This window comes from Mobula birostris, chromosome 7, assembly GCF_030028105.1.
Source record: "Mobula birostris isolate sMobBir1 chromosome 7, sMobBir1.hap1, whole genome shotgun sequence".
Lineage (NCBI taxonomy): Eukaryota > Metazoa > Chordata > Chondrichthyes > Myliobatiformes > Myliobatidae > Mobula > Mobula birostris.
Window position 1 is genome coordinate 179,820,555 of NC_092376.1, and position 21,801 is coordinate 179,842,355.

General features: G+C 40.0%; 2 protein-coding genes across 3 annotated transcripts in view; both read left to right on the forward strand.

The window, feature by feature from the left end:
• LOC140200916 (protocadherin alpha-C2-like) overlaps nucleotides 1–14,489 on the forward strand; it is a 53,564-nt gene extending 39,075 nt beyond the window's left edge. The window contains exon 2 of one of the 2 annotated variants that reach the window (XR_011886758.1): nucleotides 11,316–11,390. Coding sequence is in view for 1 of the 2 variants with exons in the window: in XM_072264566.1 (XP_072120667.1) it covers nucleotides 11,316–11,450 (135 nt within the window). In the remaining variant the exon portion in view is untranslated. Of the gene's footprint in view, nucleotides 1–11,315 lie in introns of both variants that reach the window. The other variant, XM_072264566.1, reaches the window with a different exon arrangement.
• LOC140200630 (protocadherin gamma-A12-like) lies at nucleotides 2,629–7,643 on the forward strand. The gene is made up of 2 exons (XM_072264201.1): nucleotides 2,629–5,067; nucleotides 7,638–7,643. Exons 1-2 carry the CDS (start codon nucleotides 2,629–2,631, stop codon nucleotides 7,641–7,643), a joined length of 2,445 nt encoding a protein of 814 aa, XP_072120302.1.
• Nucleotides 14,490–21,801: the final 7,312 nt, after the last annotated feature.

The window sequence follows — 21,801 nt, forward strand, 5'->3', positions numbered from 1 at the left end:
CAATTTTAGGTAACCGCCCTTCCGGTGTTTTTACACTCGCCCACCCCGTTTATCCGCACTCACTCTCCTTCCAAATTTGATACAGTTCTCCCATTTTTGTCCCTCCGCTCGCTCCACCATCACCTATCTTCGACCCCTCCCGGTCCTGGATCCATTCACGGGTCATCCACAGGACTTCCCCTGCCCTATTTTTTTCTTCTGGTATCATTACCATTCCCTGCTATGGCAATAGTCCCATGGTCACCTTGTAGAAGTAACACTTGCCTGAAGATACTCCAGCATAACTTTTCAAATTCTGAAGGAGATTTAACACCTTGCACTGGACAATATGTGCTTATAATTTCAGGATCATTTCCATGTCGCCGTAAATTTATTCAAAATGAAATTTCTTCTTAGTCTTGTGTTGTCTTTCATTTGAACATAGAAATATAGAAACATAGAAAGCCTACAGCACAATAAAGGCCCTTCGGCCACAAATCTGTGCTGAACATGTCCTCACTATAGAAATTTCCTAGGGTTACCGATAGCCCTCTATTCTTTTAAGCTCCATGTATCTATCAGCAGTCTCTTGAAATACCCTATTGCACTGCCTCCACCACGGCTGCCGGCAGCCCACTCCACGCACTCACTACTCTCGGTGTAAAAAACTTACCCCTGTCATCTCCTCCGTACCTGCTTCCAAGTACCTTAAAATTGTGCCCTCTCGTGTTAGCCATTTCAGCCCTGACTATCCACACGATCAAAGTCTCTCAATGGATACTTCTCTTCGGTATTCACCAATGAGAGGGAACTTTAGGTCAGCATGTAATTCTGTCACTGAGACAAACAATATACGGTAATTCATCAGATCTGATAAAACTGTCCTTGAGGTGAATCATAATCTTATTTTCTGTCTCCATAGATTATGCCTAATTGCTCTTTATTTTCAGTCTCTTCTGAGTATGTTTATTGGCTTAGGAACATAGAGGCAGCGTGTTTCTGTTTTACTTACGGCTGAGGTAGAAAGCTGGCTATACATTAGTTTAAAGAGGATAGAACGTTTTTCGTTCTCAGCTGAAGGATAGAATCCAAGAAAGGGGAAACTGTGCTAAAATTTAACACAGAGAAAATTGAACCACAAATTAGATAATGCATATTACAGGAAAATGTGTTTGCATTAGAAGAAGTTTCTACAACGTTGTCAGGAAGAGTATATTGAAAGTGAAATAAAAGCTTAATTGAGTTATTTGTGTTGTTACTGGGGATAGTGTATAGTTACATAAAAACACAAAGGTCAGTTTCATTACAATTTTAATAAAGAAATTTAAATCAAGGGTATGCTGCTAAAACTAATCCACATTTGGCTCATTGGTGAGCCAGCAACTGTTGAAACATGAGTAATAATAAGTTGTTATATTTGCCTGTGTCAGGTAATGTGCTTTACATAAAATTGATCCGTGTTTCTGATGGGACAATTGCTTTACCGAACAGGTACATTGCAGCAGATGATGCAGGAGAGTCGTCTGGTTGATACTGAGTATAAATCATATTACAGAAACTGGCATTTTTTAAGACAACCGCTCAATATTGTACTTTCACTAAAATTTAACCAGCTTCATTATTTCGGCGTATGAGATTAGAATTCAATGAAGGAAAAAGTTTTACTTATCTACCCGTAACTTGCTATCATTATAAACTGGCATGTTCCAATCCTTGAACAATCTGCGTTATCAAGTTCAATAACACCTCCAAAATCTACGGACCAAACCCCTTACGTTGCTAATCTTTCTGGACAGACATATTTCTATTAATCCTATCATCTCTTTCTTATAAAAAAAAAACACGTAAGTCTTGACACAGATGGAATGCGTGAATGCAAGAACACTGCAGTGCATAACGTACAGGATTCACTGTCACTGGCCCATGGATTCTGCGGAATTGTCAGTAAATGAAAATTCGATAAGCAACACACACTAAAACACGACGTGTTCCAAAACCGCCGAATCTTGTTATCTCGATTCTATGACAACATTTACATTTTTATTAGATACGTAAGTAGTTCGAATTAATATCTAAGCATTCAGTCAAAACCACTGGACAATAATCGTCTTTCTTTTGTTCTCCACCCTTGGTTTAATTCCATTTCTCTGTGACCATAAATAAACACATACTTTATTCAGAATGATGAAGCAAAACGTTGCCAATATTTTCATGGCAAATGAAGAATACAAAATGAAATTTGGTTGTACAACTTTAAATGCAGGCAACTGTACTTGCTGTGCTCATCAGAAGCATTGCTGCTTTAAGTGTGCCTGCTCTTATAATTGGTCGAATCTCTATGTCGCTGTCGACCAATGAGGTGAAGGAATGTTGCTGGTGATCTTCCACCACTCCCCCACAACACAAAGAGCAGTGCAGCGTCAAATACTCGACACAATCGACAGTCGGCGTTCTCGGTTCACATCCCAGGTCTGAGACTTTACATCTCGTAACGACCATGACCATAACAAAATTTAATTTACATCCCGTGTTTACCATCGGACATAATCTGGAAATTCAAGGTAAGGCGCAGTTACGTACTTGATGCAGCGGCAGAAAACATTGCTTCTCAGAGAAAAGGACAACTATATTTGCAGAACGATCGCCCAAATGGCCGATTTAGTAAAGTGGCTTAGAATGCAATGGAGTTTTGTCTTATTAAGCAGCATTGTTACACTGGATACTGTTTGCGGAGTAATTAATTATGATATTCCTGAAGAATTAGAGCCAGGTTCTGTTGTTGGAAATATTTCAAAGGATCTGGGGTTAGATATACGCCAACTGATGGTACGTAAGTTGCATGTTGTATCAAGACGTAAAAAACAGTATCTGGACGTCGATTTAAACGCAGGAACTCTGTTCACGAAAGTGAAGATAGACAGGGAACAGCTTTGTGAACAAAACCACGCATGCACATTGAACTTGGAAGCTGTGCTTCAAGAACCCCTGCAAATATATGCTGTTGAAGTTGAAATTCTCGATATAAACGACAACGCCCCCGTGTTTCAGAAAAACGAGTACCGCTTAGATATCTCAGAAAAGGCTTCAGCTGGGATGCGCTTCCCACTCCAAAGCGCACAAGACCTGGATATCGGTACAAATTGCATTCGCTCATATCAACTGACCCCCAATGAACACTTTGCTTTAATATCGCAAACAGACAACAATCAAAGTGGCATCCTCGAATTAGTACTCCAAAGACCCCTAGACCGAGAACAACAACAGACCTATGAGTTAACAGTGACCGCAACTGATGGAGGGGAGCCGCAGAAATTTGGTACCACTAAAATTATAATTCGCGTGATTGATGTGAACGATAACGCGCCGGCTTGCGAACAGAATGTCTATCGTATATCCATCCCCGAAAATATACCCCAAAATACTCTGATTGGGAAAGTTACTGCAATAGATGCGGACGAAGGTTTAAATGGTGAAGTAATCTATTCTTACAGCGATCGCACTTCTGAAAGAATCCGCAGGTTGTTCAGCCTGGACGCTATAAGCGGAGAAATCCGAGCGACCGGCACAGTGGACTTCGAAGAGACCAACAAATACACGGTCATGGTGCAAGCTATGGACCGAGGATTGCATGCAATGCCAGCAACTTGTCAAGTCGTTTTACAAGTTACTGATATTAATGATAACTCTCCTGATATTATGATAACTTCATCAACAGGGTCAATACCAGAGGATGCCCCTCCAGGGACACTTGTTGCCGTTTTAAGAGTTGCAGATGCTGATTCAGGAGAAGCAGGAGATGTTAACTGCCACATCACAGATAATATTCCATTTGTACTTGATTCTTCTTTCAAACATTATTACACCCTTCTCAGTGCTCGCCTTGTTGATCGAGAAAACGTATCCGAGTACAACATTACAATTACCTGTTCAGATGCGGGCATTCCGCCCCAGACTGTGAACGAAACCATTCGAGTTCAAGTGTTAGACGTAAATGACAATGCTCCATTCTTTCTACAGACTTCTGTCAACGTGCATATTACAGAAAATAACGATATAGGTACTTCTATTGGCTCTGTATCTGCTTTTGACGCAGACTGTGGTGAAAATGCTTCGCTATCGTATTCTATTATAGATGATCTCATTCTTGGCTTCCGGACTATTAACTTTGTCTCAATTAATCCCATTACTGGCGTTATGTTTGCACAGCACTCTTTCGATTATGAGCAGTTCAATAATTTTCGGGTAATTGTACAAGCAGCGGATGGCGGTTCACCCTCGCTGAAGAGCAACACAACTGTAAATGTGCTAATTATCGACCGGAACGATAATGCTCCCGTAATCGTAGCACCCATGTCAACTAAAGGCTCAGCATCAAAGGAGACCGTGCCCCGATCTGCCGATCCTGGTTACTTGGTTACTAAGGTCACCGCCACCGACGCCGATTCTGGGCAGAACGCCCTCCTCACTTATCAGCTTCTTCAGCCGACCGATGAAAGCTTGTTCACTATAGCCTCCCACACGGGAGAAATCTGGACAGTTCGCGCCCTTGGGAGCAAGGATTCACTCCAACAGAAACTCGTAATCCTGGTAAAGGATGGTGGGGACCCATCGCTTTCAGCCATCGTCGTTGTTCACGTTTCGGTACTAAAGAATGATAAAGAAACCGCAAACACAGTTACCACAGGAGAGAGCACTGGGTCATCGACAGTCGATTTAAAACTATACTTAATCATCGGGTTTGGCATATTATCGTCGGTTCTGTTTATAGCTATTATCTTCCTTGCTGTTAAGATCCACAAATGTCAACATGAAAATGGGAGATGTTGTTGTGCGAAGGTGCTATTCGAAACCGAACAGTCCACTACGAGTATTCAAATCCCCACCAATTATGTAGAAGTGTACGAAACCGGGGTTCTTCCTCCGTCTTTTTGTTATGACAAATATCCTAAAGCAAATTCAACCATGAGTGATTTTATTGTTCCTAAGTTTGCCACACCCAGGATTGATATTAGCGATGATTTTGATGTAGTGGAGGGGAAATACATTGCATTGTCCTGTGTGAATAAGAAGAACATAAAATCTTACCAGGTAAGCTATGTTTACATATATGCGCTGGGATTCGTTAGCGGTCACCTACCTTCTTTCTCTATCTACATGAATATAGCAAACAGTCAAAATTGAAATGATAGTTTATAAATTAAAAAATATGTATGTTTGATATCCAGTGTTATTCTTTCTTTTTCGTCCCCAATCATACATTCCCTTAAATGTATTTTCATTTTCTGCTAATACCTGCATATTCTGCCCTTCATAATACCACGAGGAGCTGACTGACAGCTTCTTAATTTTACTTCCCCGGTAGTACTGGTTAAAGTTCTCTAAAATTATCCCAGGATAGAAAGTTCCACTATGAAGGACAGAAACTATATTTCTAAATTAGGACGTACATATTAAAAAAAAACACGTTGCGCAAAATTTCACCGTCAGGGAAAGGGAAAGCCTTATTTATGAAAATGGAAAGCGTTAAGAATTGTTACCAGTATTTTGAGAAAATAGTGTCCCTTCTTTTAATCTGCTCCAGCATGTTTTAGGGTTAAATTAGTGTTCAAAAAGAAGAATGTCGTTGCTGAACTGCATAGACATAACTGATCTGATCTCGTCTGTAAACAAATAAAATTTATTTTATACAATTCACTGAGAGTGATTGATAGGTCGTGCAAACAAGTAGTACAACTTTTATTTGAGTTTTTCTCTCATTCACTTCTGTGCCATTCTAGAGGATTGATGTTGCTAAATTCCCTACTCAAACTCAAACCTAATTTGCCATCAAATTCAAACAGACTATTCAATATCTTACTTTAGCTTTCCCCATCATTTGACCCTTTGGTACCTTTATCCAATAGAAAGCTATATCAAAACTGAAATATTTTATATTATATGGATAAACAATCTTATGGAAGGATGTATGGTAGATCTATATAAATGGGATATTCATTCGCATTTTCAGTTCAACCAGCTTCATCTAGTATTTTAGAAACAAATATTGGCCTGTTTCTAATTCTCGTAGGTGACGTATTATCACTTTATTTTCACAACTCAACAAACATTGTAATTTACACATCTTCCTCCAAAACCACATATACAGGGGAATGGAGGCTAACTTCTCGCCTCACCATCTCCCCTATGAAGATTCAGTGGAACTGTGGTTAATGTGCAGCACATCCCTTCTATGGCATATATATGATTCGATTATACATGTGAAATATTTTTCTTGAAGTTGATGCAGGATATGTTAATAAATTCAGTTCCTGGATGAAGCGTACCTTAAAAGGCCAATATGAGTATCCGGGCTGGAAGTATATGCAGATGACATCAATAAAATAATATGACTTAGAATGATTGAATAGTGATCCAGTGATGATTTTGCACTCTGTGGGGCCAATGGAACCATGCAACGTGAATTAATTTCAGGTTAAGATAAAGAACAATTTCTTCTCTCGAAGAGACTGAAATTACTTCGGGATTTTAGTCATGAAGAATGGAAAGAATAATGCAGAGGATAAACACATGCAAGTTTTCAACATTTTTGCTGAAGTTTACCCAATGTTTAAGGAAACGTCGCATTTTAATTAATGATGACAAAAAGTTAATGTAATTACTGCAGTATGATATTACAAAATAGGACCTTGAAACGGAACCGATATGTAGACGCAGTGTGCATTGTAATGGCCTGTCAAGGAATGTGTAAAGAAGTATTTTAACATTGCCCATGGCCAGCAGTGTTTATCTTCCCAGTTTTTTTCCCTAATCCAGTGAGGTACAGGAATCTGCTTAATACTAATGTATTCTCCAATCCCGTACCTCACAGGACTGCGGATTAAATGAGTTCTGTCTTTTAAGATGGAGTATTGCACTGATATTGCCTGATCCTCACTACCCCAATTTTCGAGGCCCGTTAGTGGGTCAAAGACAAAAAGTTACGCCAAATAAATCCTCCTTACTTGGGAATGGTGATAGGGAACCGTCTTAATCTGTGTCTTTACTATGGTAGCTCGGGCATGCTTTCTTTAAGCAAGTATCCCAAATAAGAACAACAAGAGGGGTAAACCGAATGGGTTTGGTCTTCTAACCATCTAGAAATACCAGTATCAACACTCCAGATTCAATTTCCTGCACTGAAGTCGACATGTTACATTTACCGCTTTCCGGGCGATACATTGGGCGCTGTTAATGACCCCTGCAGGAAGATAGATACCTTAAATATTTCGTGTTTTTTTTTTCTTTCAAATCAACGAATACAGTCTCAAACACTTCTTTTCTGTTCTACTTTCCATCACCACAGTATCTTAACCACTAGTGTTGCAGTAAGTAGTTGGCACTGCTAAGGAATTAGTACCTTATGCATTTTAATCACACTGCTGCCGAGGAAGCGATAGAACTATAAATGAAGTCGCAATATTTTAATCTACTATCATTCATCATACAGTCATGTGATGTTATTCAGTTGCAAAGCACGGTAGAGAAGGAAGTAATATCATTCGTCATATTTTAAATCTAATATGATTTGCTTCCGTTCGCTTATCAAAATTTAAGAATGGCATTTTGCTACTTTGTTCTTGTTCATCACGTTTTTATGTCAGTTTTTCTTTTTCCTGAAGACGTAATGATGACACTCTGAGCAAATAAATCAAGATACTTATTTACTAACTGGAGGTAAAAACATTATTTACAAAAAATCATGGACTCAAGCCGAAAGCGTTCGATTTCGTTTTCACTTCTGCATACAAGGCCGAACTGCAAGCATGTTCATGTGCATTTTAAGTCCCAATGTCGCATAATTTGATATTACTGACAATGATTTTTTTAAAAAAATCTCCAGCTACGCTCGACATCGTTACACTTTGTCTTTGACCGGATACTTAACAATATGTAGCCGTACGCCTTCTGACTGAGTTGACTGAGGAGAAGAATACCACCCTTTCAGCAATAACAGCCCTCCATAGTCATAATATTGCTACATTGCTGATGTATTTTCAAGTTATAAAAATACACTGAGTAGCCACTTTTTTAGATATATATGTACACTGCTCATTAATGCAGATATGTACTCAACCAATCATGTGGCAGAAACTCACCGCATAAAAGCCATACAGACGTTGTCAAAATGTTCAACTGTTTTCAGACTAACTATCAGAATGGGGAAAAATATGACCTGGTGAATTTAACATTGGAATGATTGTTGCTGCTAGAGCTGATTTGAGTATCTCAGAAACTGCTGACTTCCTGGTATTTTCACGCACAACAGTCTTTCGAGGGTACAGAGAACGGTGCGAGAAAATCATCCAGCGGGCGGCTGTTCTATGGGCGAGAGCGTCCTGTTCATGAGACAGGCCAGAGGAGAATGACCAAACTGGTTCAAGCTGACAGGAAAGCGACAGAAATTCAAATAATCACGCATTAGAATGGTGGCATGCAGCATAGAATCTCTGAATACACAATACATTGACACCTAAAATGGGCGGGCTATAGTAGCAGGAGACCACGAGAATACACTATGTGGGCACTAGATTACGTTGATCAAGAAGGTTCAGTCGTTCGACATTCAAGATGAGGTAGTAACTTGGATTAGACTCTGGTTTTGTTGGTGAAACCAAATACTGATAGTAGAGGACTGTCTCTCTGACTGGAGGCCTGTGACTGGTGGTGTGCCGCAGGAATCGCTGCTGGGTCCGTTGTTGTTTGTCATCTATGTCAACGATCTGGATGATAATGCGGTTAACTAGAACATCAAATTTGCAGATGACAGCAAGATTGGATGTGTAGTTATACAGCGAAGAAGGCTATCTTGGCTGACAGACGGATTTCTATCAGCTAGAAAAATGGGCTGAAAACTGGCAGATTGAACAATGCGGACAGGTGTGGGATGTTGCACTTCGGTAGGACCAGCCACGGTAGGTCTTACAAAGTGAGTGGTTGAGTTCTGAGGAGTGTGATAGAACAAAGGGTTTTGGAAATGTAGGTCCATAATTCGTTGAAAGAGGTGTTATAGGTAGATAAAGTCTGAACAAAAAGCGTTTGGCACATTGGCCTTGATAAATCAATGTAGAGAGTACAGAAGAAAGGATGTTACATTTAAGTTGTACAAGACTAATTTGGAGCATTGCGTGCAGTTATGCTCACCTACCTACAGGAAAGATGTAAATAAGATTGAAAGAATACAGATGAAATGTACGAGGATTTTACTGGGTCTGGACGTCCTGAATTATAAGGAAAGGTTGAACAGGTTCGGACTTTATTCCTTAGAACACAGAAGATCGAGAGGAGAGTTGATAGAGGTATACAAAATTATGACGGGAATAGATAGGGTAAATGCATGCAGGTATTTCCATTGAAAATGGGTGGGTCTATAACCAGACGTCATGGGTTTAGGATGAAAGGTGAAAAGTTTAAGGGGAAGATGAGGAGAAACATCTTCACGTTGAATGGCGCGATAGTGTTGAATGAGCTGCCAGCAGGAGTGGTGCATGCAAGCTCGATTGAAACGTTTAAGCGAAGTTTGGATATGTGTATGGATAGTAAAGCTATGGAGGGTTATGCTACTGGTGCAGGTCGATTGGAGTAAGCAGTTTAAACTGTTCCACACGTACTAGATGAGCTGAAGGGCTTGTTTCTGTGTTGTACTTCTCTATGACTCTAAGTAAATAAATGTCAGCGAAAAATGGAGATATTAGTGTTATGTTTTGTAGAGCCGGCGAAGTTATGAATAGGATCAAAGGATAGATCTCTGAACAGGTGCGGATAGGTTGCTGTGGATTTAAGATAGAACATAGAACATAAGAGCGTACAACACATGAACAGGCCCTTTGCGCAATGGTGTCTGTGGACAAACTTTTTGTAGCTCTAGGCCAACTTCCCTGAATGCCCATTCTCTGTATTGGTCAATTTTCTGCTTATGTCAGTCGACTGCAAATGTATCTTTAAAGTTGCTGTCGTGTCTTCTTCCAACACATCTCCAGTAAGATGTTCAATGCACCTATCACTTTCTGTGCCTAAAATTGCTTTATAAATCTTCTTCAAACTTCCCCAATCTCATACTTTAGTATTTATATTTCCACCCTGTGAAGAAATGCACTACGATCTATCCTGCCTATATCTCTCATAATGTGATATATTTCTGTAAGGTTACCCATCAGCCTCCAATGCTCTGCAAAAAACAACAACCATGTTTATTTAACCGCTCTTGATAGATAATATTTCCTAGTTTAGGCAACACTCCATTGAACTTCTACTGCGTTCTCCCCAAAATTCCGACTTCCTTTAATACTGGTCCCAGAACTACACACCGTACATCAGCTGTAGTCGAACCAAAGTTCTACACAGCTGCAATGCTACTTCCAGAGTTTTGTACCTGATCGATGACGGCATCTATGCTATACAGGTATTTATACTATCCTATCCACGTGTTTCCACTTTTAGGAAGCTTCAGGTTGGCAATAGATTTAGCTATGGAATGCATACTTAAGATGAGGTTAATTGGGATTTTAGATTTGTGGAAGAATTGGGAAGAAAGAAAATAAATAAATTGCTGTGTTTCTTAATGGCTGCTTGACAGCAACGGCGGACATGCTATTTGAACTGCTGCGGGAATAGTGGTGAGAGTGTTTCGATGATGTTGCTGGTAGGCGTTCCATAGGCTGGACACAACGATATTGATAGAGTGCACTTCCAAGTCAAGACGACGAATAACTTGGAGACGAAGCATGTATAAACATAGGCGTTCCCTGTGCCTCTTTCACTTATTTCTTGAGGCCATCTTGAAATAGTGGCGATTGGAGCCACGATGAGCTACCGATGGAGGCATAGCCATCAGACGCTTGTGAAACTAATATTTGGTGAAGTTCACCAAAATCAAGCAGGCATTTGTGGATATCGGTGAGAAAGCAATATTTGCCATTGATTGGCTTGCTAGATATTTTCAATGCGCATTTTAGTGTTAACAACGTTGTCATAGATCTGAATTTACACCGATCTGACAAGGATTACAGATCCACAGGTGTATCCATCTCCACCACACCGCCATAGGGCATGAGGTGATAATGTAGGTTTTACATCCATTTCGTGGTATCATTACTAAGACTTTTTCCAGAACTCCACATTATTAAACTGCACAACGGGCAGACTGGGATTTGATAGTCCAGGCGTCTGGGGTTACTAATATGCCAACTTTTTCCTTGTGCCATCACAGCAAAATGATTCAAGATTTTCTACAATTGTTATCTGGATAAGAGGGCTAAATAAATTATATTTCTGAAACTTGGTTTCTCGTTCAATTTCAGGTACGTGATAACCGGCAATGGGATTTGGAGCAATCTTCGAATGAAAGGTGCCCTTCTGGACAAAGCACATTGGCTAAAAATGAAGTGGAACGGGAACAGAGAAGGTTTCTGGAAATACATTCCCACGCATTATAGGAAGCAGAAATTACTTCACAGTGGACGAAATGGTTTTATTTTATTTTCTGAATTGTGGCCAGACGTTTCCATGGGGACTAGTTGTTCTCTGTAATCTGTCCAATTTTACTTTCTATCAATAGCGATCTCATTGTATATGAGTATGCTTCAAGCCTTCTACGTTTGTGACTGCATGTGTTAGTTATTAGCCATATTGTGTGGCTGAATTGGCCTGTTCTCACGTAGGCATGCCTCATAAACATCCATCGTCATATATGATGATCGATATATGCATTACAGAACCTTCCTGCGATTCTCTGAATATTGTAAACGTGGAATTCTATGAGCAAACCTTCCTGAGGTTCTTTCACGTGTCCTTTTGGAAATTCCAAAGTCTTTGAAGAAGATTTAGGCAAACTTAACAATAGCTCAATAATTAAAATTATGATTTAAAACATGGCCTCCGCACTTACTAAAGTGCCATTTAAAGTCCAGGTGGATTCTTCTTTTTCATTAGTTCCGAATTAATTGAATATAGCCCAATTGTGATCGATGACAAAGGCAAGGATCAAGTGCGACAATAGGCCAAAACATTACGTATGAGAAAGAGGCCATCACAACAGACACCATTTTGGAAGAGGTTAACCGTTGCAAGAGAAGACTAGAAAAGACTATAGAATGTGCTTTCTGTTTCGCACTGTATTAGAGAATTGATTCGTGGCCTCGACTTGCTTATGTATTGATACTTTTCTTTCGCTACCCTTATTGGGGTTTTTAACTGGTTGATGGTCTGTCCCTTCAGCTTTTATTGCTATGTTATATTTCTGACTATCACGAAAATACGGAGATCTTTCTACAGTGAAAAATGCTACTTTCGGTGTTCTAAATAATACATCTTGATGTTTACAAAGTTAGTTCAACCAAATAAAAAAAACTAAGTTGGAAATTCGTCTTCTCGTGTTCTGGTAGATTCCAATCAAGCTAGTGCAGTCAAAGTTTATGAATTAATGCGGTTGATCTTCAGTAATAATGGTCCATAAAACGTGAATAATTTTGGAGACAGAACAATTACTTGCAGGAGCTCTACACAGCCAGAATCTAGTTAGTTATCCCTGCCTTATATGAGCTGAAGTTTATGATTTGTGGCAGCCGTCAAACCTACTATAAACTGCGACCTAAATAAAACGTGGAAAAAAAAGGAATAATGAAGTAGTGTTCGTGAGTTCATGCACTGTTCAGAAATGTACTGCAACAGGAGTAAAACGCTCCTCCCGGATCATTGAACACGTGTGCTCGGTCCCCTTTCCCCACTTCCTGACGATAGTAATAAAAAGGGGACATGGTCCGATGGTGAAGGTAGCCTCCATGAGACAATTCCTCGTGATGGTGCTGACGTAGCCTGCAACCTTCTGCAGCCCTTTGAAATCGTTTGTATTGGAGTGTCCATACCAGGCTATGATGAACCAGTCAGAGTGCGTTCCACCGTACATCTATAAAATTTTGCAAGTCTCTTCTGTGACATAGCAATTTCCTCAAACTTTCAACTAAACAGATGCACTGATGTGCCTAATTTATAAATTCATTAATGTGTTGCGCCCAAAACAAATTCTACGAGACACTGAAAACCTTGGAACCTCAGGAGAAAAATAGAAATATTAACTTTATTTGGCACGTTTATACCGAGACAGTGAAATGCATCCTTTTGTGTCAACAGCGGAGTCCGGGAATTGCGATCGGGTCAATCTGCAAGAGTCGCCCCGCTACCGGAGCTGCCCGCAACTCACTAACCGTAACCGTATGTCTTTGGAATGTGCGGTGAAATTGAAGCGCTCGGATGAAAGGCACCCGGCAACAGGGATAACGTGCAAACTCCTTACATTCAGCAGCGTGAGGCGAAACCCGATTGGTGGTCGCTAGCGCTGTAGTCCGATTGTGCTCGGCGCTCTGCTCCCGCGATGCCCTACTCATTACAGTGCCGCTCATCAGCTTCGACCGCTGACCCCTCAATGGGGAATGCTGCCACTCCGCCTAGCCTTTCCTTCCCGAAGTCCACCATAAATTTCGTGGTTCTCCTGACGCCGAGCAACGAGGTTTTGTAGCGACTCCACTTAATCAGCCGACCTACCTCATTCCTGTACGCCTCCTCGATGCCATCTTGCATTTTGTTAAAACATTCACTTAAATACGCAAAGATATTTATAATAGATATGCGGATCTGATGCGTTCCGTTTCATAGTTATTATTATCGAGTGGTGACGCTACTGTGAACAAAATAGGTGAAGGGATCCCAACAATATCCACCTCCAATGAACTAATCCTTCGCGTTAACGAAAGCTGTCATACTGGGTGATATTTTAGTATCCTGCTTAAACAGGTGTCAATGAAGCAAATGGAAACTATTGTCTTCTGCGTAACGAACTGCCCACATTTCTACTGAGAACAGATGCTTACTGGTGATGTGTAATGTTGTGCTGCCTTGCATCAAAATAGTATGAATTCAATCTTAATCTTAATTGTCATAATTTGGTCATCACTGCTGTAAGCTTACTGTGAACTCTGAGCAAACGACGAAAACAAAGAAAATATAAATAGCCACGTACTTATCACAGCGAAAAAGGAAGTCAGAATAATTGATAAAATTTTAGTCAAATTTGTTATCGATTAGTGAGTAAGTTATTTTTAAAAAGCTCTGTAGTGTTGATTAATCATCCAATTCTGGGTGCCATTTGACACTAGTACAAAACGTAGACATCTTCGATTATTAAATTTAGTTAGCACGTTTATTATATCCATGCTAGTTGCCAATGTAAACTACAGAATGACCTGTCCACTGGATATTTTAACGTTTATGTACATAGTACCAGTTAACTGTTACCCGTACTCTGCTTATGTGTTGTTTGTATACTCATTCGCCTCCTTGAAATACTGATTTGCGTTTTGGGGTGGGGGTTGCGTTCATGTCCACGTGTGAAGTTTAATGCATTACTCCTGTGATAACTACCTAATCGCATTAAATAAATAGCTGCACAACAACAGACAGATAAGAACAAGCTGCATAAATAAAACGTAAAAATAATCACCAAAATATGTTTTACCTTCTTTGCGTCCATATTTTTTAACCTCCACCTGGATTACACTAACGTGAGCCGATATATTCTCACTTTGGAATGGATCAAGTACAGTGCAAAGCCTCGTAATGTGTGCAATGTTGCTATTGTGCGACCTGTGTAATTCTCCTCCCTTACGGCGGCAGAAAATAGCAACGAGTGGAGTTCCGCAGTTTAAACCTGACACCCCGTGTTTTTTATGTGGAATTTGCACGTGATCACTAATGTTTCCGTTTCTTCGCACATCGCAAAGATGTTCAGGTTAGTAAGATAATTGGCCACTATAAATTAACTTTAGCATATACGTAAATGGTGGAACTTGGTACGGTTTAGGAGAGTAGTTAGGGCATTGAGGAGAATAAACTGTAACTGTTTTTGGTTATCATAAATCATGGCCACAAAGGTTTGCTTACATCGGCTATGTTTGTGTAATTCTGTACAATTTGTAACTCTTCCAAATTCGAAATATTTTGAGCTATTTTGTTATCTGGATAGCCTCTCCGATATTTATAAAGTTTCCATAAATCATGACCGAATGTTAGATCCTGAACTTACATCTTTGCTTTATCATTGATTAGGAATATCGCGATCAATGGATTACAGAATATTCGTTGCTCGTATGAACATCATCCATTCGGTCTCTATGTAACAGCATTCGCAGTCCCCCCTTCTCCATCCAATGTCCAATGAAAATGTTTTTTTCAGATAATATCCAGATTATGTTTGTCATCTACAATTTAATCTGCCACTATATTTTCTGGTATTTTCTACCAGACAAAAAAAAAATCACTTTGTGTGTTTCGTGGCGCAGTGGCATGTGGATATAATAGTGGCTTGCTAGTTCAACTTTTTTTTGTTCATCATCTCTATGGTCATAATTACCTACAGGAGTCCAGCCGTCTTTAAGCTTGATTGTTCTATCCAATAGTTTAAAAAAATGCAGGGAGTACAAAAATTCTACAGCTACTGTCGAATAAGCAAACGATAATATAATCATATTGTTATTCAAAGGGTAGCTAGGTGAAGTTTGCAGCTATTAAACGCTCGAATAACAAACGAGTACTTAACATAAGTAAATATCAAAGAATGGAATATTCTGAATATTGCAATAAAGGAAGGGATCCAGGAGATATTACGTAAGATATAGAAAGTGTCAAGTAATTGTTTGGCATTGTTAGTAGAAAGGTCATGTGGTGGGGAAAAAGTTGAATCCTCAGTAAAAAAAAACACGAAAAGTCTGGAGAAACCTAAGGAAAGAAATCAAAGGATTTTGAGTTTTCTATAAATATTTGATGTCTATTTTTGCACATTATCAAAACATTACAAGATCATAGCATATAATTGCACTGTTAAGTATATCAGGCATAAGCCCTGTGTCTTCAAATACATTGCTGATAACAGAATAACTTTTACGCATTTTTGTAATCCTAGTTTCAGATTGATGTTACAATCTAAGGTACATCTCAAATATATTTGCCTAGGCCTTAATCGTGCTGGACCTGATCATTGTCTAGTTTTCGGCTCTCCCGATACATCCAAGTCGCAAATAACTTTTGCGGAGATGTGATTATTAACTGGTCTTTCGGGCTCGCTTCTGTATCTTTCCACGAGGCACACCCAATTGCTTTGAAATACTTTGTCTATTCGGAGAAAATAATGATACTGATAATGGACTACTCTGATACTTTGATTGTCTTTTGTCAGCCGACAATCCTTTCATTTGTCGTTAGAAAAACATAACTAGAATGAGAATGTCAAGTACGCCAAAAACAAATTTCAGTATTTTCTTCACTCACAGGGAGGCAGTGATGTGTAGTTGTGTGCTTATGATGTATGTTAAAATAAATAGTACTGATGGCGGTAAGGGTCAACAGAAAAATAAATACATGCGGGACAAGGTAATATGATAATAGAAAAATATGCTAATATAAAATATATCTTGTGATAAAGAATGAGTGATGTTTTATGATGACTTTATATTGCTTGAGTCTAATAAATTTCAGTAGGTAATGTTATGAAATTCTTAATGGTGCACATGATTGTCGAGCCATTATGTCCAAGTAGTGCTAGAAAATATTTACTGAATTATCTTCTGGATTCAAATTAGAGTTAGCACATTTTATCTAGACAAATTAAATCAATGTATATCTGCAAGTTGTAATATCATCCCTTAGAACTACGCGTGGCATTAGCAAGTTGACATATTGGAGTCAGCTTTGGTTAAAACTCCAAACACAGCAATCATGTCATTAGATCAGCTGGTGTATCAATATACTGATTATACCAATACATTTACATACCTCTCACCGCACCTAACACAGAGAAGTATGGTATTCCATTGTTAAAAATTTGGGAGTGGGAAACATTTTAGTTCCGAATGTCTACGCCAGGAGCTTTTGAAGGCTGTGTCCGAAATCCGCAATTAAAGAATATCATTCTTAGGTTTGAAATTAGGATACATGAAGAAATGTAAGACATGAAGAAATGGCATAGAGAACCCGAATTCAGTTCCTCTTTAGACAGCAGCCTATGATTGCATTTCGTTATTATCTACCAAACCCAGCGCTGAGCAAGTCGGTATTTCCAGCGCTAAATAATCTGCTCAAAGATCGATAAGGGAACTCTCGAAATTACAGATTTTTATTACAGAAAATTACAGAAGTTACCACAGCCAGTATACAAACAAATCTCAAAATTATGGTGGGCGGTAATGGAGGGCAGATCTTCAGGGGCGGAGCAAACGACAGGGATTTACCAACCATTCATCCATTCTCTCCTTAATACACATCCAGCAAACGTTCTACAACGTGAGAATAACCTTGATGATCTCCCTATAACGCTCCCGTTTCAAAGGGAATTCGGATCTGCCATGCCGTGTTTCAAATTCAAACCCAGACTCAAAGTCAAAGTAAATTTATTATCAAACGACGTAAGTATTATTACATACTACCGTGAGATTCATTTTATTGCAGACTTTTACAGGAAAAGAAAGATGTATAACAGAAGTTTTGAAAATGAGACTGTTGGTTGTAGTGAATGAAATTATCCACGCTAGTTCAGAAATCTGATGGTGGTAGGCTAATAACTGTTTCTGAATCCGGTGATGTCGGTCCTAAGACTTCTTTACCTCCTATCTAACAGAAATTGCGAAAAGGGAGCATGGCCTGGATGATGTTCGTCCTTAATGATGACGCAGCTTTTTTGTGGCAGCGATCTTTGTGAATGTGCTTAATGCTGAGGAAGGATTTGTTTGTGATGGACTGGGCTGTGCCCATCACTTTTTGTACAGTTTTACGTTCCTGGGCATTGACTTTTCCATACCCACTGGGATTTACAGCAAATAGTTCACACATGACTCTAAGATAAAATCCGTAGACCGGAAAAGATCCCCAGGCAAGGGCAAATGAGGCCGGGTCTGCTGCATGATAAATGCTAGATGGTGCGTTGATGCGCTAGTCTTCAGTAATCTTTTACCTGTGAACTGAAATACCTCATCTGAAATGTTATCCCCTTTATCTCTTTAAGAGGAACCTCAGCCTCTCGGCACTCTACATACCACCTTCAACTAACATCAAGATAACACTAGACAAATTATACTTGGATGTCAAATCTCTTGAAATAAGCTATTTTGTTCTTTTCAACATCCCTGGGGATTTCAGTCAGGTTAACTAGAGAAACCTACTCCCCAAATGCCACCAGCATGTCTCCTGCCCTACGCAGAGTCATAACGCTGCAGTCCAACGATGCACATCACTAATACACAGATGCACTATTGATCTATTCATCATCTATTTTGGTAGGACTAATCAAAATAGGACATGCATGGTAAATGGTAGGGCATTGAGGAATGCAGTAGAACTGAAGGATCTAGGAATAATGGTGCATAGTTCCCTGAAGGTGGAATCTCATGTGGATAGGGTGGTGAAGAAAGCTCTTGGTTTGCTGGCCTTTATAAATCAGAGCATTGAGTATAGGAGTTGGGATGTAATGTTGAAATTGTATAAGGCATTGGTATGGCCAAATTTGGAGTATCGAGTACAGTTCTGGTCAACGAATTATAGGAAAGATATCAACAAAATTGAGAGAGTACAGAGAAGGTTTACTAGAATGTTACCTGGGTTTCATCTCCTAAGTTACAGAGAAAGGTTGAACAAGTTGGTTCCCTATTCTTTGGAGCGTAGAAGGTTGAGGGGGGACTTAATAGAGATATTTAAAATTATGAGGGGGATAGATAGAGTCGACGTGGATAGGCTTTTTTCCATTGAGAGTGGGGGAGATTCAAACAAGAGGACATGAGTTGAGTGTTAAGGGGCAAAAGTTTAGGGGTAACGTGAGGAGGAACTTCTCTCCACAGGGAGTGGTAGCTGTGTGGAACGAGCTTCCAGCAGAAGTTGTTGAGGCAGGTTCGATGTTGTCATTTAAAGTTAAATTGGATAGCTATATGGACAGGAACGGAATGGAGGGTTATGGGCTGGGAGTGCAGGTCGGTGGGACTAGGTGAGAGTAAGAGTTCAGCACGGAGTAGAAGGGCCGAGATGGCCTGTTTCCGTGCTGTAATTGTTATATGGTTATCACCCTCATTTTAGTCAATCAAATCATTGCCGGCGCCAGTCCTACCAGATTAAAAAAAAGCACGAGGCGTTAAACAAAAGAGGATCAGGACAATGTTCTGAAGGTGATCAGGGTCGACTTCAGCACTGCCCTGAGTCGGTGAATTTGGCGTATTCAACGTCACCTCATCCATCCCAAATGAGTGTTTCTCAGTTATCACAAGTTTAACAAATATATTGTCTATGTCAGTGTTCCGACATAGGCAGTTCATGTCTGTAGTATCCAAAACCATTGAGTGCATGGGGAGATCTGGTCTCTGCTGTAATGAAGATCCGAGGCATTCTGAAGGGTAATCTCATAATGTATATGAAAGCTAACTATGATATATTGGCTTACTCTGATATAACTGTGTATATTTTAATTCAAGAAGTATTGTAGGAAAGGTGGATGACAGTACTGAAAATGCGTTACAAACAAAGACAATGTGGAGTGAGGAGAGGCTATTGATAGGGCAATGTTGCAGTCAACAGGATGAGTTGCACAGTAAAGGCGGACAAAATCGAAAAGGATGAATAGAGGACTGAAGGTGTTGTATTTGAATGTGCACAGTATGTGGAATAAGGTAGATGAACTTAAAGCACGTTGCAGATTGGCATATATGATGTGGTAGGCATCAATGAATCATAGCTGAAAGAAGATTACAGCAGAGTGCTTCATGCTCAAGGATACGCATTGCATTGAAAGGACCGGCAGGAAGGCAGAGGGGGCGGCGTTGCTCTGTTGGTAGATAATGAAATCAAATCATTAGAAAGAGATGACATAAGGATGGGAGGCGTTGAGTCACTGTGGATAAAACTAAGGAATTGCAAGGGTAAAAGGACCCTGACTGTAGTTACACAGAGACCCCAAAACGGCAGTAAAGAAATGGACTACAATTGACAACTGAAGATTAAAAATACGTGCCGAAAGGGCAATGTTACAGTAGTCATGTGGAATTTCAATTTGCAGATCGATTGGGAAAATCAGGTTAGCGGTGGATTCCAAGAGGGAGCGGGGAATGGAGGAGGTATTTCTGGAAAGCATACGAGATGGCTTTTTAGCGCAGCTCGTGATTGAGCCCACTCGGCATTGAGATCTTCTGGATTGAGTGTTGTGTAATGTGCCAGCATTGATTATAGAATTTAAAGTAAAAGAACCCTTCAGGGCAAGTGATGTTAATATAGTCGATTTCACCGTGAAATTTCAGAAAGGGAAGCTAAAGTCAGATGTATCAGTATTACAGGGTGGAGTAAAGGGAATTACAGAAGCACAAGGGAGTACTGTAGTTGGGTAGCTTGATTGGAAAAGAACCCTGGCAGGCATGACGGCAGTGCAGCAATAGCTGGAATCTCTGGAAGAAATTCTGAAGGCCCAGGATATATACACCCCAAAGAAGAAGAAGTGTTCTAAAAGCTGGTTGGAACAACTGTGGTAACAAGAGAAGTCACAGACAAATTAAAACCCAAAGAGAGAGCATAAAATAGAGCAAAATTTGCTGGTATGTTAGAGGATTGGGAAGCTTTTAGAAACCAACAGAAGACAACGAAAAAATCAGTAAGATGGTGAGGATGGAATATGAAAATAATCTGGCCAATTATATTAAGGAGGATACAGAAAGCTTCTTTGGACACATAAACTGTAAAAGAGAAGCGAGAGTGGATATCGGACCGCAGAAAACGGAACTGGAAAGGTAGTATTGGGGGACAAGAAAATGGCAGATGAACTGAATACGTAGTTTGCAACATTCCTCACTATGGAAGACACCAGCTGTTGGGTGGAAATTCCAGCTGTAAAGGGTCAGAAAGGGAGATAAGTCACCTGGGCCAGATGGTGTACACCCCCGGGTTCTGAAAGAGGTGGCTGAAGTGATGGTGTAAGCATTGGCAATGGTCTTTCAAGAATCACTATATTCTGGAATGGTTTCAGAAGACTGGAAAATTGCAAATGCTACTCACTCTTCAAGAAGGGAGAGAGGCTAATTAGTCTGACCTCAGTGGTTGGGAAGATGTTGGAGTCGATTATTAAGGATGCAGTCTCAGGGTATTTGGAGGCTCATGATAAAATGGGCCGCAGTCAGCATGACTTCCTCAAGGGAAAATGCTGCCTGACAAATCTCTTGGAATACTTTGAAGAAATAACAAGCAGGGCCGACAAATAAAAATCGGTTGATATTGTGTACTTGGATTTTCCGAAGGCCTCTGACCAGGTGCTACACATGAGGCTGCTTAACAAACTAAAAACCCATGGTATTACAGGAAATATTCTAACATGGATAAAGCAGTGACTGATTGACACGATGCATAGAGCGGGAATAATGGGAGCCTTCTGTGTTTGGCTGCCAGTGACTAGTAGTGTTCCACAGGGATCTGTGGTGGGACCAATTCTTTTTATGATATACCAGAGGTGATTGATATGTTCGTGGCCTAAAGTAGAAGGAGTTAATTTTAGAAAAGTTAGCACATTTAGTTTTCGACATAGTCCCCTCCTACATTTACACACTTAGTCCAGCGTTCGTGGGGCATACGGATCCCTTCTTTGTAGAAGTCGGCATCTTGGACCTCCAAAAGTGGTCCACAGCAGGGTGATTGATACGTTCGTGGCCTAAGGTAGAAGGCAATGAGTTATACAGGTCTCGTTACATGCACGTGCAGTTCAACTCTTTGAGTGATTACGCA